The sequence below is a fragment of the Scyliorhinus canicula genome, chromosome 10 (genome assembly GCF_902713615.1).
Source record: "Scyliorhinus canicula chromosome 10, sScyCan1.1, whole genome shotgun sequence".
Lineage (NCBI taxonomy): Eukaryota > Metazoa > Chordata > Chondrichthyes > Carcharhiniformes > Scyliorhinidae > Scyliorhinus > Scyliorhinus canicula.
The window spans coordinates 93,349,183-93,368,188 of record NC_052155.1 but is presented as its reverse complement, the minus strand read 5'-3'; the positions used below and the strand labels follow the sequence as shown (position 1 = coordinate 93,368,188).

The 19,006-nt window shown below is 42.5% G+C and overlaps 1 protein-coding gene across 4 annotated transcripts in view; it reads left to right on the top strand.

Moving 5' to 3' along the window:
- The window catches only part of atp6v1h (ATPase H+ transporting V1 subunit H), a 141,926-nt gene that overhangs the window by 50,628 nt on the left and 72,292 nt on the right, over positions 1–19,006 (top strand). For all 4 annotated transcript variants that reach the window (XM_038809353.1, XM_038809352.1, XM_038809351.1 and 1 more), the window contains one exon: positions 10,532–10,629. In XM_038809353.1, the coding sequence (XP_038665281.1) occupies positions 10,532–10,629 (98 nt within the window). The remainder of the gene's footprint in view (positions 1–10,531; positions 10,630–19,006) is intronic.

The window sequence follows — 19,006 nt, the reverse complement described above, 5'->3', positions numbered from 1 at the left end:
AAAAATTTATTGGATAAGCATATGGATGATAAGGGCATAGTGTAGGTTAGATGGCCTTTAGATTTTTTCCATGTCGGTGCAACATCGAGGGCCGAAGGGCCTGTACTGCGCTGTATCGTTCTATGTTCTATTATGATGAACTGTTATAAAATTTTAGTTGTCCATGATTGAAGTACTGAGCCCAGTTCTGGCACTGCATTTTTGGATATGAAGGCTTTAAAGGCGGTAGAAAAAGATTCAAAAGGTTAGTTAAAGAGGATGGAGACTTCAGTTACATGAATAGATTAGAGAAGTTTGTTTTCTTCTTGAAGAAGAGAAGATTGAGAGGAGATTTGATAGAGCTGTTTAGAATCATGCGGGGTCTAAACGGACTAATTAGAAGGAAACTTTCCGTTGGCCACCGATTTAAGATGAATGGTAGAAGAACCAATGGGAACATGAAAATATTTTTATGCAGCGGTTGGTTAGAATCAAAATGTACAACCTGAAAATGTGATGAGGCAATTTCAGTCGGTGCTTTCAAAAGGAAATTCAGTAAGCGACTGAAGAGAGATTATTTGGACTGTTAGACCAAGGGAGTGCAATTTGCTGAGTTACTTTGCAGGGAACTGGCCTAGACAGGATGGATTTAATGCTCTGACCATTCTATGACCATTCTATGAAGTTTCATAAAGTTCTTGAAGTGATACTGCTTCGGAGGCTGAATTTACCCATGTTATAATTGAGCCGTATAGATTAGGAAGATCTCCGGTTTGATTCCCAGCCTGTGCAGAGCCAATAATTGGTATGGTATTAAGTTCGGTGTCTTTCAAACAGTAAACAAAAATGTATTTCAATTGGTGAGGAGAGAAATCCAGCTTGCATGCATGATTACGTTTCTGTGCTGTACATCTAATCAGAGGGAGTAAGCCATTTTACCAACTGGTCCACGTTCCACCCCCGCCCTTCCACATCCAAACCCACCAGCACAATGCTTATTTTCTTGCAGGCTGCCCCTGTTTTCCCCTCTTCCTTGTTTGCCCTGTACCACAACAACCCAAATACACTTGCATCACTTGCCCCAACTGCAGTACTTGGTAATGGGCTGTGCTGCCAGCACACTCCAGGTAAAAGATTTCCTTCGAACAGCCTGTAACCATCCCATTCTCAACAACTCCCTACTTAGTTCTACATCGTTTACTCTGTTCCCACCCCCCTCCCCCCAACCCTTCCCTGCCATTGATGTAGTTGTCTTAAGCTGATTTATGGGTTTGCATGATGTACAATGAGCAACGATCTGATCACAGTTGTTGTTGTCCCACAGGATGGCTTTAAAACGCCTTATTTCATCATTAAGCTTGCACAGTGGGGAATATGGCTTGGTCCCTATTTACTGAGGTTGATAATCATAGGGTATATGGTGCAGAAACAGGCCACTTGGCCCAAGCAATCCATGACAACATTAATGCTACATTCAAGCCACCTCCTGTTTTTCCACATTTGAATTTGTCATTGTAACTCATATTATGTCGAGCTTCCCCTGAAACACTTCAACCACTTCTTTGGTAGAGTTCCACGTTCGCACCACTCTTTGGGTCAAGAAGTTTCTTAATGGCCATTTTATATCAGCGGTGTTTAGCTTTACTGTTCCCACAAGTGGCATAATTTTCATAATTTATAAAGACCTCTATTAGGCCACCCTTTTTTTTTCAAGAGAATAGAGACCCTGCCAGTTTATCCTTGTACACCTATACTTTTTTGTATTATCCTTGCAAATCAGAACCAGTAAGTACAAATGTTTTTTAATGTTCAATGCAGGCTCTGCATACCTACCCTATTTTTCAATTTTATTTCTCTAGAAATAAAACCTAGTGCATGGTTTGCTTTAGATATGACCTTGCTAATCTGTGACTTGACTTTACATTTAATGCATTTGTACTCTGAAATCCCTTTGTTTCTTTCCTCCACCTAGGCTTGCACATTCTAAGTAATTTGTGACCTCTCTACTCGTGCCAAAATGTACTACCTCACATTTATATATGTAATGAACTTAATTTGCCAATTATTTGCCTGTTTTGCAAATGTATTAATGTCCTCCTATAATTTATTGCAGTCCTCTATTTATTATTCCCCCCCTCCCAAATTTGGTGTCATCCCCAAATTTAGAAATTGTCTTTGATTCAAAAGTCTCGATTGTTAATATAAATTGAGAACAGCAGTGGTCTCGGCTATGATCTTTGTGGAACACCACTTTCCACCTCTGCCATTCTGAATAACTATATTTTATTCTCACTCTATTTTCTGTCCAGAAGCGACCTCGCAATCCATTCTGCCACTTGGCCCCAAACTACACATTTCTGACCTTATTCATTAGTGCATTGTAGGACACTATTGAAAATCCAATTAAATTACATCTACTGCATTGCCATTGTCTGCTCCCTCTTAACTGCTCAAATAATTCAATAAGGTTGATCAAGCAAGATTTTCCTTTTTGAAGTCAATACTGACATCATTATCTTTTCACAAAAAAATTAACACAGTGTAGTCGCCATGTGATGAGGCTAGAAAACTCAGTCTAACTGCATATAAAAAATCTAGTTCCCATTTTCAAGGGTTACATAATTTGTGTATATATGCATTGGTTTTCTATCCTTCGTAGTTAAATAGCAAAATTTACATGACTTTGGTAATCAAAGTTGATCCCAGCTTGGGGGTTTTGCCGCAATTCAGGCTATGAAGCTAGGTGATAAAATTGAGGGATTTAGTGCAGGAGGTTGTAATTACATTGTCAAGTTTATGAAGGTAGTTTCCAATGTAAAAGTCAACATAAGAAATTATAATGCGCAATGTTTACACAGAAGTGTGACAAAGCAATGATGTTTGCTAAATGGGAGGAATTTAGTCTACTCCCACTGATTACAGAACTTGGAGCTGCACGGTGGCACAGTGGTTAGCACTGCTGCCTCACAGCTCCACAGAGTCCCAGGTTCAATTCCGGCCTCGGGTGATTGTGGAGTTTGCACTTTCTTCCTGTGTCTGTGTGGGTTTCCTCCGGGTGCTCCGGCTTCCTCCCACAGTCCAAGGATGTGCAGGTTAGGTGGATTGGCCATGCTAAATTGCCCCTTAATGTCAAAAAAAGGGTTTGGTGGGGTTATCATAGAATATCATAGAATTTACAGTGCAGAAGGAAGCCATTCGGCCCATCGAGTCTGCACCGGCTCTTGGAAAGAGCACCCTACCCAAGGTACCCAATACCTCCCCCTATCCCAATAACCCCACCCAACACTAAGGGCAATTTTGGACACTAAGGGCAATTTAGCATGGCCAATCCACCTAACCTGCACATCTTTGGACTGTGGGAGGAAACCGGAGCACCCGGCGGAAACCCACGCACACACGGGGAGGATGTGCAGACTCCGCACACAGTGACCCAAGCCGGAATCGAACCTGGGACCCTGGAGCTGTGAAGCCATTGTGCTATCCACAATGCTACCGTGCTGCCCCACAAGGTTGCGGGGATAGGATGGAGGTATGGACTTAAGTACAGTGCTTTTTCCAAGGGCTGGTGCAGACTTGATGGGACGAATGGCCTCCTTCACTGTAAATTCTATGAACTGGTGGGAGCCTCCGATTTCTTCACTCCAGGTGGTGTGACACTTGAGTAACGCACGGCACGGCAGCTCAATGGTTAGCACTGATTCTTCACAGTGCCAGGGTCCCACGTTCAGTTCCTGGATTGGGTCACTGTCTGTGTGGGGTCTGCATGTTCTCTGTGTCTGTGTGGGTTTTCTCGGGTGTTCCGGCTTCCTCCCACAAGTCCTTGTTAGGTGAATTGGACATGCTAAATTCTTCAGTGTATCCGAACAGGCGCCGGAGTGTGGCGACTAGGGGATTTTCACACTAACTTCATTGCAGTGTTAATGTAAGCCTACTTGTGACAATAATAAAGATTATTATTACAATCCGACATTTGCCTGGCTTGTGTCTAGTCAACCATCCAATCAAGTTCCCAGTTAGCTGAGACTCATGAGAGCTACTGGCCAATCAATTTTTATTGCCAGCAATGCTGCTGCCAATATACTCTGAGGTCTTTCCCAGGGATCGTTCCTGGATCTCTGGAGATGGGTGTGGAGGAAACCAAATTTGCAGCAATGGTATAGAGGACAAATTCAAGGGTCCCTTCTAGATCATTATCTCAAGGAACCAACTAGGGAACAGGCTATTTTGGATTTTACAATTATGTAATGTAACAGGGTTAATTAACATCCTTGAAGTGAAGGACCTTTTGGTAAAGAGAATCACAAAATGATAACATTTTAGATTGAGTTTGAAAGTGATTTTGTGAAATCTATGCTGGGGTCTTAAAATCTGAACAGAGCAAACTATATGGGCACGACAAAGGCAGATTATAAAATTATATTCCTTGGATTCAAAATCAGTCTGTGCATTATATTGAGAAGGATGCACGTCAAATATTCTAATTGTTTATTCTACATCCTCTATGAAATAAGTATTGAAATGAAATGAAAAATGAAATGAAAATCGCTTATTGTCACAAGTAGACTACAAATGAAGTTACTGTGAAAAGCCCCTAGTCGCCACATGCCGCCGCCTGTTCGGGAAGGCTGATACGGGAATCGAACCGTGCTGCTGGCCTGCCTTGGTCTGCTTTCAAAGCCAGCGATTTAGCCCTGTGCTTGGACCATAACTTCCACCTAGTGGTGTAATGTCATGGCCCATTGGAATTAAAGAGTTTAAAGCACACTGACGTGCTCTGGAAAACTTTGTTCAGACCTCTGCAGGCTGGAGTTGCTTGGAGCCTGCAGAGTGTGTCCCCGAAAGCCGCTGCAACTCCAGGAAACCCCTGAGGCCACACCTTCCTACACTGGCTGCCAGAATGTAGGTTTAAAAATATCAGAAGAGGGGTGTCGAGGGGGATATTGGGTCTGGTTGAAGGGAGGGTGAGAGAGGTGTGGTGTCGAGGGTATTTGGTTTGGTTGTGTGGAGGGGAGGGGGGGTGGGTGGGTTGTGAGGCTGGTTGGGTTGTGGGGGAGGGGGTACTGGTATACTTGTGGGGGGGGGGAACTTTCAGCTGGGCCTGTGGGCTGGAAGGGATGGGAATCTTGTGGGGGTTGGATAATTCCATATGGAATAATCCTGGGGGAGGGCAAGGGGTGATTGGTCAGGGGGTTTGGTGAATACCCTGGTTGATTAGTCAGGGATGGGGTGTTGGGCTTGGTTTGGGTGTTAAAATTGTTATGCTGCACAAAGTGGTTTTATTTCTTCAAACATTTTCAGAGTAATTACAGGTGTAAAACTGGCTGAGCCATCTGAGGTTGGGGATCTAAATCACTTTGGATGGTTCCCAGTGTAGGACAATTGTGCAGGGGAAGTTGGTGCTTCTGGGCAATTGTTGCATAATGCCTTGCCTGGGAACTTTCAAGAGGAATTCCCCAGTGCATTTTTTTTGGAGTACTACCACTCCCAACATTGGGGACCCAGGAAGTTACGGGCCAATTAAATCTGCTTCCACCATTTTTTTTTTGGACAGGACAGAGTATTTCAGATCACAACAACTTGCTGCATTTCTTAAATCCTTATGCCGCTTATAGTTCTTTTGCAGACACTGCAAGTCTGTGTCCATTTGTTACTGATCATTCTGCCACTGGGAACGGTTCATGATTTGAACATTTTTGTTTCAAATCTCTTGACCTTTGTTCTAGTTTCTGAAGTTCTTCATCCCTGGTGCCATTCGAATAAATCTCTTCTGCATTCTTTCGAAGGCTTCCTAAAGTGTGGTGTCTGAAATTAACACTTTTTTTTTCCCCAGCTGAGTGTCTTGTCGTGGTTTTGCATAATTAACCTTGCCTTTATACTCCAAGCCCATTAATAAAACATTGGGATCCTTGCTTTTGCTTAAACAAGCTTCTCAACTTGTCCTGCCACGTTCAAAGATTTGTGTACGCACACCTTCAATCCTCTCTGTTCCTGCCTCTTTAAAATTGTTATTTTATATTTCTTCTCATTCTTCATATCAAACTTCATCACATTTCTTTATATTAAATTTCATCTGCCATATATCTGCTTGTTGAAGTCATTTACCAGCCTCTTTGTTTCAGTTACATCTTCAGGTTTTGTGCCATATCCAGACTTTGAAATGATGTCCTGTGTCTCCATGCACAGGTCATTAATAAGATTCTAATACTGACCTCAGGGGAACACCATTGTATTTCCTTCCAGCCTGCTCTCTGTCCCTTGGATAATTTTATAATGCTGCCATTCCTTTACTAACTCCACAGGTTTTAATGTTCTTCACAAGTCTAGTTACACTGCACTTGATAAAATGCCTTTTGAATGCCCAGGTACATAACATCAATCACACTTTCCATGGCAATATTTTTAGATATTACACATGTAAAATCACCTGAATTTTCACTACTTGAAAGAGGAGGTATTTGGCTGTTTTCTGCTAGTTCTTCAATTCATAAGCCTTTGGGATGTAGATTGAATACTCTGCAAGATGAAACTTCATATTTAAATCACATTGCAGATGGTGTTCCAGGTTTTGTATATTTTTTAAATTTAAAGTGAGTGAAATGTTGCACATCAAATACAGAAGTAATTGAGGCAGGTGTAAGTGGGAGTTATTGTAACCCAAGTAAAATGTGAATTGACCACATCTTTTCAACAATAGCTTTTAATAAAGTGAGATTGTGTTCATCTGGAGCAACTGTGATGCTGGAATTCTGTAATAAAAACAGAAAATGTTGAAGATGCCTAGTGGGCCTGGCTTCATCAGTGGAGAGAAATATTGGGGACGATTCTCCAGCTACATTGTGATCAGCACAAATCCTGTTATTGGAAGACTTCTTGGAGAGACCCGAAACTGAGTTTGCGCCGGACCGCAAACAGTTCCCCATAATTCCTGGCCTTTTCCGGATGGCGTTAAATAGTGTATTTAAATAAATCAGGATCTTCTTTGTTAAGCTGGATTCTCCTTGCTCCTGAAATTCTCCCACCAGCTGGCACAAATCACTACTGGTCTCCACAAACACCACCAGATGCAATGACCGTGCCGTGTGGGAGGATTGGGGGTGGGGGAGAAGAGAGAGTGAGCGCCGAGGCCATGTAGTGATATTGGAGTGGTTGACTAAAATTTCAAATAGTCATTTCAAGGAGAGAGAGGCAGAGAGATTTAGGACTAGGTAATTGAAATAGGATGATGGAAACCGGAGATGCACAAGTGACCAGAATTGAAGGAACATGCTGATCTTTAAGACCTGTGAAGCTGAAGGAGATCACAGTGATAAGGAGGTCAGAGCCTTGCAGGTGTTTAAATTGGAGGCATTTCTTTACCTGAAGCCAGTGAACACATCCCTAATGGATTTACAGGATTTAGTGCAAGTTAGGATACTGGTGCAGAATTTGAAACAGCTGAAATAATGAACTATGGAGATAACAGTGCTTGGGTGAAAGTTTCAGCAGCCATTGAATGGAAACGGGGGTGGAGATGAGCAGTGTTATGGAAGTGGAAGTAGGAATGGATATATGGGTGGAAGATAAGAAGACCAGCATTATAAAGAACTCTAATGTGTGCTCAGCTGGGTTCAGTTTCAGACAGTAACCAAGGAGATGGATGGCATTAGTCGTAATGCAACAATTGTAAGCAATGAGAATGTCTGTGATATTCCCAATTTAAAAAGTAAATTTCCAATTAAGGGATAATTTGGCATAGCCAATCAACCTATCTTGCACATCTTTGGGTTGTGGAGGTGAGACCATGCAGACACTGGGAGAATGTGCAAACTTCACAAGGATGGGCCAAGATCAAACCAGAGTTCTCGGCACCGTGAGGCAGCGATGTTAATGACTGTGCCACTGTGCTACCCTTGTGTTCCCAATTTTGCATTGAAAGAAATTTCTGTCCATCAAATACTGGGGGTGATATTTTTCAATCACTTTGCACCCGGCGCCAATCCCATGGAGCCAGGACCATATGAGTGAGGTCCAAATCGGGCTTTGCAAAGAGTTCAAAACCACGTGCTGGTCAGCCGGTCACTGGCTGGTGTGATCGGGACCATGTGCTCGGTGGCCGTGATCCAAATTCCTTATTTAGACCTACTACTTATTGCCCAAATGATCTGTATCCCTCCATTCCCCACCCTTTCATGTGTCTGTCAAGATCCATCTTAAACAATGCTATTGTGCCTGTCTCCACCACCCCCACTGGCAAACATTTCCTGCACATCTCCCCTAAACTTTCCCCCTCTCACCTTGAACCTGTGCCCCCTTTAATTGAGTCTTTCGTCCTGGGGAAAAAGCTTCTGCCTCTTCACCCTGTCTATACCCCTCGTAATTTTGTATACCTCAATCAGGTCCCCCTCAGCTAACGAAAACGATCAGAGTTTATTCAACCTCTCATAGCTAATACCCTCCAGATCAGGCAACAACCTGGTAAACCTTTGTATTCTCTCCAAAGCATCCACACCCTTCTGGTAGTGTGACGACCAGAACTGCACACAGTATTCCAAATGTGGCCGAACTACAGTACAACTGTAGCATGAGCTGCCAACTCTTTTGTACTCAGTGACCCAGCCGATATGAAGGCAAGCATGCCATATGCTTTTTTGACAACCTTATCCATCTGCATTGGCACTTTCATGGAACTGTGGACCTGAACGCCCTATGTCAGTGCTCCTAAGGGTTCTGTCATTTACTGTATAATTCACACCTGAATTTGATATCCCAAAATGCATCGCCTCATATTTGTGCTGATTGAACTCAGTCAGCTATTTCTCTGCCCAACTCTATATTCTGCTGTATTTTCTGACAGTCCCCTTCATTATCTGCGACTCTACCTATCTTCGTGTCATCGACAAACTTGCTAATCAGACCATCTATATTTTCCTCCAGATCATTTATTGATTACAAACAGTGGTCTCAGCACTGATCCCTGTGGAACACCACTAGTTACAGAATAGAAGGAATGCTTGCATTTATTTCGAGCTTCAAATTGCCTCAAAATGCTTTGCATGCCCTGAATTTATTTGAATTTCAGTAATTGTTAAATGGTAAATATGACAGCTATTTTGTTAATTGCACATAATTAAGTGACCAGTTGATCTGTTTTGTGGTTGAGGGAGGATTGTTTTCAATAGTATTGGTTGCTAGCTGCCTGAATAAACTGAAGCAAATAGACAAGAATGTAGCAGTGTACTCCTTTAACATTACAATATTGTCGAAACAAAAGTACAGTTCTAGGTATTCTAAGTTCTTATTGTCCACAGAGAATTATATATCCAAATGATCATCCTCTGTCCTTCTTTATGGATAGACTGATCTGTGCATGTTCAGCATTTTTGTTTTTTCATGGGTAGTGTTTCATTCATGGCAAACAAAGAAGATCTATCAAAGGTTTCTGATTCAAGCTAGTAACCTGACAATTTAGTGAACCAGTCCTCAACAGACCTAGTGGAGGAATAAGAGCTCAAAATTTTAGTTGACATGTCTGCTTTTAAAAGAAAAAATCAGTACTTGAGCTTGAAACCGTGAGAAAGGCAGAGAACTCTCTAATTAGCTCCAGTCATTTCAGCGATACTGAATGATCGAAAAAACATTCTTTATTTTTGCAATTGCTAAATGCAATAGGCAATGGATAAATCTTACCGTGATTACTGTTTCAAGTTCACATGTATTTCAAGTAAAATAATCCAGTTTGTTGGTTTACAGTTGGCCTTGTACGAGTGCTTATCAAGTTACTGTCCCAAAGGCTGCTGTGCAGATGAAATCACAGAATCTAGTATATACAAATTGAGGAATGAAAGGTTACTGACCTGTTCTAGTAGAAATTGTCAGAGCTCGAGGAAGGGGATGAGGCTGGAAAAGTGAGTTTTGGTAGTTACCTGATCAAACATAAGAATGAAATAAAACCAATGAAAGTGAATGAGGTGAAAGAGACATGGAAATCGTGTTGGAGGGATGAGTTAAATTTCTTGTGGTGGGTGTTCTGGAAGAGAAGTGGCAGTGAATAAACACTAAAATAGAAACTAAATACTGTGGATGCTGGAAATCTGAAATAAAAATAGAAAATGCTGAAAATGCTCAGTAGGTCAGGCAGCCTCTGGAAAGAGCAAAGAGTTGATGTTTCCGGTCAATGACCTGATGACCAGTTTTATTCCTGATAGTCGCAAACATAGAGTTCTCTTTTAGGATGGTGATATTGAAATCGGGACTATCTAGTGTAAATGCAATTTTTGACAAGACACTTTTACATAATGGAAATCCTTGCAATAGAGGCCTGCTAGGTATTAATGTTGTTTTATTTTGTTCTTAAATCACATGAATATTGGAAAATGCTCAGAAAATTGAACTTAAAAAAAGAAAACTGGCTCAGGCCATTTTTATTCATGTGTCTATTAAGGCACAAGACTATTAGCCAAAGTTGAAGAAAAGATTTGCCGATTTAAAGAAAGTTAATGATCAACAAAGCAATTTCAATTCAAGGCATCACGCCATGTTATTTTGATCACTTATCATTTTCTTTTAATTTCAGAGCTCCCAATATGTTCAATGTGTGGCAGGTTGTCTGCAGCTAATGCTAAGAATCAACGAATATCGTTTTGCCTGGGTAGAAGCTGATGGGGTGAACTGGTAAGAATTTCTACATACACCAATTTATTCCATGCACGTTGTTCAAGTAGTCTATTATGATACGTTTTACATATTCTGTGATGAGTGTTTTGAGGAAACGTATTGCAGCTAATTGCTTGATTACTGGAGGCAAATTTATTCAAACTGAACTGTTAAATTAGTTATACATAAGTAAAATACTGCGAGTTCTGGAAATCAGCAATTAAAACAGAAAATGCTCAGCAGGCCTGGCAGCATCTCTGGAGAGCGAAACAGCACGGCAGCACAGTGGTTATCACTGTTGCTTCACAGCGCCAGAGACCTGGGTTCGATTCCACGTTTGTCTGTGCAGAGTCTGCACGTTCTCCCTGTGTCTGCATGGGTTTCCTCCCACAATCCTGGATAAACATGTTTATTAGGTAAATTGGACATTCTGAATTCTCGGTGTACCCGAACAGGCGCCATAGTGTGGCGACTAGAAGATTTTCACAGTAACTACATTGCATTGTTAATGTAAGCCTACTTGTGACAATAATATTATTATTACAAGTTAAAGAAAAATTGGGTGGCATGGCAAGGTGCTCTGCCCATTGTCAGCTGTCACTATTGACCTTTTACCTTCTGACCAATTCTGGAACCCCTACAGTACCACTTACCCACCTTTACCCAGGCCCTTCACTAAGACCTGCCAGTCTGGCTTCAACAAACCTTACTGTCCTGCTGGTCCAGCTCCAATGGCAATCCTGGCACAGCTGGGACTAAAGAGCTGTTGGCCTTCAGCTGTCAGAATTGGGAGGTGAAAGTCCCATCCAATGGCTGTTCAATCAGCTCGGGGCTTTCTGATCACTCAGCGGTGAACGTAAGAACTAGGAGGAGGAGTAGGCCATCTGGCCCCTCGAACCTGCTCTGCCATTCAATGAGATCTTGGCTAATCTTTTGTGGACTCGGCTCCACTTTCCGCCTGAACACCATAACCCTTTATTCCTTTATTCTTCAAAAAACTATCTATCTATATCTTCAAAACATTTAATAAAGGAGCCTCAACTGCTTCACTGGGCAAGGAATTCCATAGATTCACAACCCTTTGGGTGAAGAAGTTCCTCCTAAACTCAGTCCTAAATCTACTTCCCCTTATTTTGAGGCTATGCCCCCTAGTACTGCTTTCACCCGCCAGTGGAAACAACCTGCCCGCATCTATCCTGTCTATTCCCTTCATAATCTGATGTTGCTATAAGATCCCCCCCAATCCTTCTAAATTCCAATGAGTACAGTCCTAGTCTACTCAACCGCTCCTCGTAATCCAACCCCTTCAGATCTGGGATTAACCAAGTGAATCTCCTGCACACCCTCCAGCGCCAGTACGTCCTTTCTCGGATATGGAGACCAAAACTGAACACATTACTCCAGGTGTGGCGTCATTAACACCGTGTACAATTGCAGCATAACCTCCCTAGTCTTAAACTCTATCCCTCTAGCAATGAAGGACACAATTCCATTTGCCTTCTTAATCACCTGTTGCACCTGTAAACCAACTTTTTGCCTCATGCACTAGCACACCCAGGCCTCTGCACAGCAGCATGTTTTAATATTTTATTATTTAAATAATCCCTTTTACTGTTATTTCTACCAAAATGGATAACCTCACATTTGTCAACATTGTATTCCATCTGCCAGACCCTAGCCCATTCACTTAACCTATCCAAATCCTTCTGCAGACTGCCAATATCCTCTGAACTTTTTGCTTTACCACTCATCTTAGTGTCATCTGCAAACTTGGACACATTGCCCTTGGTCCCCAACTCCAAATCATCTATGTAAATTGTGAATAATTGTGGGTCCACCACTAGCTACTGATTGCCAACCAGAGAAACACCCACTAATCCCCACTCTTTGCTTTCTATTAATTAACCAATCCTCTATTCATGCTGCTACTTTACCCCTAATGCCATACATATTTATCTTATGCAGCAACCTTTTGCATGGCACCTTATCAAAGGCTTTCTGGAAATCTAGATATACCACATCCATTGGCTACCCCATTGGTAATACCCTCAACAAATTCCACAAAATTAGTTTTGCATGACCTGCCTTTCATGAACCCATGCTGCATCTGCCCAATGGGACAATTTCCATCCAGATGCCTCGCTATTTCTTCCTTGAGGATAGATTCCAGCATCTTCCCTACTACCAAAGTTAAGCTCACTGGCCTATAATTACCCGCTTTCTGCTTGCCTCTTTTTTTTTAAACAATGGTGTCACGTTTGCTAATTTCCAATCCGCCGGGACCACCCCAGGGTCTAGTGAATTTTGGTAAATTTTCACTATGGCATTTGTGATTTCCCTAGCCATCTCTTTTAGCACTCTGGTATGCATTCCATCAGGGCCAGGAGACTTGTCTACCTTTAGCCCCATTAGCTTGCCCATCACTACCTCCTTAGTGATAGCAATCATCTCGAGGTCCTCACCTGTCATAGCCTCATTTCTATCAGTCACTGGCATGTTATTTGTGACTTCCACTGTGAAGACCGACCCAAAAAACCTGTTCAGTTCCTCAGCCATTCCTCATCTCCCATTATCAAATCTCCCTTCTCATCCTCTAAAGCAGTGCATCTCAAACTATCTGATGTGGCGGACCGGCAGTTTTTTTTTTCAATGTGCCAGGGACCGGTGAGCGAAACAAGCCAATCCAGGATTACTGTCTCTTTCTTTTCTGGAAACACTCCAAGTACCGGCAGACGATGGCTCGCGTACCGGCACTGGTACGTGTACCACACTTTGAGAAGCACTGCTCTAAAGGACCAATATTTACCTTAGCCACTCTTTTTTGTTTTATATATTTGTAGAAACTTTTACGATCTGTTTTTATATTCTGAGCAGGTTTACTCTCATAATCTATCTTATTCTTCTTTATATCTTTTTTATTAGCTTTCTGTTGCCCCCTAAAGATTTCCCAGTCCTCTAGTCTGCCACTAATCTTTGCCACTTTGTATGCTTTTTCCTTCAATTTGAAACTCTCCCTTATTTCCTTTGATATCCACGGTTGGTTTTCCTCTTTCTACCATCCTTCCGTTTTGTTGGTATAAACCTTTGCTGGGCACTGAAAAATCGCATGGAAGGTTCTCCACTGTTCCTCAACTATTGCACCATAAAGTCTTTGCTCCCAGTCTACCTTAGCTAGCTCTTCTCCGATACCATTGTAATCTCTTTTGTTTAATCACGAAACGCTAGTGTTTGATTTTACCTTCTCACCCTCCATCTGTATTTTAAATTCCACCATATTGTGATTGCTCCTTCCGAGAGGATCCCTAACTATGAGATCATTTATTAATCCTGTCTCATTACACAGGACCAGATCCAGGACCGCTTGTTCCCTCGTAGGTTCCATTACATACTGTTCTAGGAAACTCACGCGGATTCATTCTATAAACTCCTCCTCAAGGAACCGACATGTAGATTAAAATCCCCCATGATAACTGCTGTACCATTTCTACATGCATCAGTTATTTCTTTTTTTTATTGCCTGCCCCACCATAATGTTACTATTTGGTGGCCTATAGACTACTCCTATCAGTGACTTTTCGCCTTACATTTCCTGATTTCCACCCAAATTGATCCAACCTTATCCTCCATAGCACCGATGTCACCCCTTACTATTGCCTGGATGTCATCCTTAAATAACAGAGCTACACCACCTCCTTTACCATCCACTCTGTCCTTCTGAATAGTTTGATACCCTCTGATATTTAACTCCCAGTCGTGACCATCCTGTAACCATGTTTCAGTCATGGCCACTAAATCATAGTCATTCACGATGATTTGCGTCATCAACTCATTTACCTTATTCCGAATACTACAAGCATTTAGGTAAAGTACACTTGTGTTGGCTTTTATACCTCTGTTTTGAATCTTAAAACCTCGATCAGTAACCTCTCCTAAGTTCTATTTCCTGTTAACTTTTCTCCTAATTTTCTTTGTCGTTGAACCCATATCTTCATGTAACAACCTGCCGCGTCGCTTACCATTTATGCTTTTACTTCCCATTTTATTCCTTTTAGTATTACAGGGCCTATTCACGGAGCTCCCCTCAGTCACTGTACCTTGTACTGTCGCCCTTTTTGATTTTTGACTATGGTTTCTCTGCCTTACACTTTCCCCCTTACTGCCTTTTGTTTCTGTCCCTGTTTTACTACCTTCCTGCATCGGTTCCCATCCCCCTGCTACATTAGTTTAAACCCTCCCCAACAGCTCTAGCAAACACTCTCCCTGGGACATCGGTTCCAGTCCTGCCCAGGTGCAGACCGTCCGGTTTGCACTGGTCCCACCTCCCCCAGAACCGGTTCCAATGCCCCAGGAATTTGAATCCCTCCCTCTTGCACCATCTCTCGAGCCACGCATTTGTCCCATCTATCCTGACATTCCTACTCTGACTAGCTCGTGGCAGCAATCCTGAGATTACTACCTTTTGTGGTCCTACTTTTTTAGTTTAACTCCTGACCCCCTGAATTCAGCTTATAGGACCTGATACCATTTCTGGAGTCTTGATTGCGTCTGCAGAACCGCCTGTCTATTCCCCTTACGATTGAGTCCCCTATCACTTTCGTCCTGCCATTCTTCTTCCTGCCCTACTGCGCAGCAGAGCCAGCCACAGTGCAATTAACCTGGCTGCTGCTGCATTCCCCTGGTGAGCCATCTCCCCCAACAGTATCCAAAGTGGTATATCTGTTTTGCAGGGAGATAACCGCAGGGGACACCTGCAGTGCCTTCCTACTCTTGCTCTGTCTTTTGGTCACCCATTTTCTATCTCCCTCAGTAACTTTCACCTGCGGTGTGACCAACTAGCGAAACGTGCTATCCATGACGTCCTCAGCATCGCGGATGCTCCAAAGTGAGTCCATCCGCAGCTCCAGAGCCGTCAAGCGGTCTAACAGGAGCTGCAACTGGACACACTTCTTGCACGTGAAGGAGCCAAGGACAGTGGACGTGTCCCTGAGCTCCTACATTGCACACGAGGAGCATGACACGGGTCTGGGATCTCCTGCCATGTCTTAAACCTTAGGTTAACTTATACAACTTCAGTTCCAAAAAATGAAAGAAAAAATAAATAAATAAATCAGACAATGAAAAGAAAAACAACTTACCAGGGTTAAAAAGCACCTCCTCCCCACCTAGCTTCAAATTTCCAAACTCACTCTTTGCTGTGCCTCACTCTGGCTGTGTCTTCTCTGGCTCACTGGGAGTGAGAATTCCACCCATTATTTTAGATTGTGAACTTGCCTTAAAAATAATTGCTGTTTTGATGAAGATAATTGAACTGGACCTTTAAATGTTATTCCCTTGCTGATGTTGCTGGACCTGCTTGAATATTTCCAGAATTTTGCTTTTATGACAATTTCATTATATTTGTTCTATTTTGTGGTGGTCCTCATTCCATTTCATAATTCTTTGAAAAGAGTGTCTGCTTGTCATCTTCCCCATTTAGCCAACAAGCTCCCTCAGGTACAAATAATCAACTGTTTTTTATACAGTTTTATGATCTATTTTTGGAGAAACAAGTGAACAAAATTTAGAAAGCAAAAAGATGAAGTCTAAATCTTCAAAAAAAAGTTATAGGATCAGTATACTATAATAGAATCCACCCCCCAGAAAGACTCCCCCCCCCCCCCCCCCAGGACAAAGATGCTGTGAGGCAGCAGTGTTAACTACAGTGCTACCATATATTACCATGTATTATATACAAATATATTTGGCCAGCCAATTAAATCAATAATTAACATTCCACATGCACACGTCACATCATCGTGATGTTAAATGGACTATTCCTATGGAATTAGAATCACTTCAAATTCCAGAAACAAAGGAGGAGGCAGGAGATGGATAGGGGGAAATTGCATAATTTTGTCACATATATGTACAAAGAACAAAGAATAGCAGGGTAGCATGGTGGTTAGCATAAATGCTTCACAGCTCCAGGGTCCCAGGTTCGATTCCCGGCTGGGTCACTGTCTGTGTGGAGTCTGCACGTCCTCCCCCTGTGTGTGTGGGTTTCCTCCGGATGCTCCGGTTTCCTCCCACAGTCCAAAGATGTGCGGGTTAGGTGGATTGGCCATGCTAAATTGCCCGTAGTGTCCTAATAAAAGTAAGGTTAAGGGGGGGTTGTTGGGTTACTGTTATAGGGTGGATACGTGGGTTTGAGTAGGGTGATCATGGCTCGGCACAACATTGAGGGCCGAAGGGCTTGTTCTGTGCTGTACTGTTCTATGTTCTATGTTCTAATAAAGCACAGGAACAGGCCCTTCTGCCCTCCAAGCCTACGCCAACCATGGTACCTGCCTAAACTAAAACCGTCTGCACTTAAGGAGTCCGTATCCTTTCATTCCCATCCTATTCATATATTTGTCTAGATGTCCCTTGAATGCCACTATCGTACCTGCTCCCACCATCTCTCCAGGCAGCGCGTTCCATATATTTACCACCCACTAAGTAAACAAAACTTGCCTTGCACATCTTTCCAAAACTTTTGCCCATGCGCTTTAAACCTATGTCCCCTAGTACTTGACTCTCCTACCCTACAAAAGAGCATCTCACTATCCACTCTATCCATGCCACTCAGAATCTTGTAGACCTCTATCAAGTCGCCTCTCAACCTCTGTCGTTCAAGTGAGAATAGACCGGATTTATCTAACCTCTTCTCATAGCTAATGCCCTCCATACCAGGCAACATCCTAGTGGGGTTACTGGGTTACAGGGATAGGTTGGAGGTGTGGGCTTAGATAGGGTGAACTTTCCAAGGGCTGGTTGAGACTCGATGGGCCGAATGGCCTCCTTCTGCACTGTAAACATTCTATGAAACAAATTCTATGATTTTCTAAACCGCTTCTGTACCCTCTCCAAAGCATCCATATCCTTCTGGTAGGGTGGCGACCAGAATTGTACACCATATTCCAAATGAGGCCTAACTAAGGTCCTGTACTTGGTATGACTTGGAAATCCCGGACCTGGATGAATGGTATCGGACAAAGTGGATGTCGGTCTTTGAAAGGTTCAGAGAGCAGCCTGTACTTGCAATCCATGTGGAAACTAGCCACATTAGTGGGATTGAGAAAAGGATCATGACTGGGGAATATGAACAGATTAAAAAAGCAAAACTTCAAAACTAACCTACTCATTACTATTTGTGTCACCCTTTAAAAGCTCAATAGATGTATGGCTGGAAGAATAGGAAAATGGTTTCAACTTCTGTAGGGCAGTGAAACCATTTTTGGAACAGGGATTGACTGAATAGGTAGGATATTCACCACTTGCACTGACTGGAGTCTGTGTTTTGGAGCTATGAATAGAGGGTAACCATAAGCTAGCAAGCTCGGGGATGACATGGCAAGGCATGATTTGAACCTACAGGAGCTTATGAAGTGTATGGAATGAGTGAAAAACAGCATCAAAGCAATAACCTGAATTTGTCGCCTGTCTGGCACACGCAGCAGGCCCAGAGGTGGAGACAAAATATATTTCCGGCTGTGGTTGCCCCAGAGCACAATTTCACGCTGGCTGGCCATTCGACATGAAACACACACTGAAAGGCTGAGTACTGCTGGGGAGGGCCGCCGCTAAGGAAAGGGACAGTATGGGCTGGCATTTCTAATATATCCGCTTGGTGGCAGCCAATGCGGAACTGGCTCCAGGAGATGCTGACCCTCAGAAAATAACTATCGACGTTAAAACTGTGCCACGAGTGTCCAGACAGCATTACCATACACAGACCTTCGTCCCCAGACACCTTTTAAAAATTTTATTTCAGACCTGACGGTTCATTTTCGCCCTGGACAGAGGTTGCAGCTAAAACGTAAAGGCCACCTAACCAATTGGCCTTCCCGTCAATTGTAAAAGCAAACGGCCACGTAAAATTGAGTTCAGTTGGCCCCCTAATGGACTAAATTACTTGCTAGATTGTCAGTGGGCATGCTTCCGACTCTTGTGCACGCCCACTGACCAAAATATTACGTGAAAGCACATTAACCTGGGGGCACACACCCGACGTCTGCTCCAGCAATTTCACGAGCTCCTAGGTCGGCTGCACATCTGCTGACCAACGTAAAATTCTGGCCTATGTAAAAGTGTGTTATAAATGTACAATATTTCTCAAACCTATGACTATTTCAGAAATTAATTTCTCACATCTCATTAGCTTTTTGGGAAGTTCCTTTTTTTAAGATTATGATTATTGCATGAAAACAGAAGAATCCTATTTCATCTTTGAGAAAATCTTATTTAAACAAACTAAGCAAAATGTTTGAATGTCATTTTTGTAGATGGATTACCAATGGCACATGTTCTAATTTATAATATTTTTGAGAATTTGTTTTGTATTCCATTTGCTTGGGTTATACATTTCCCTTTCAGA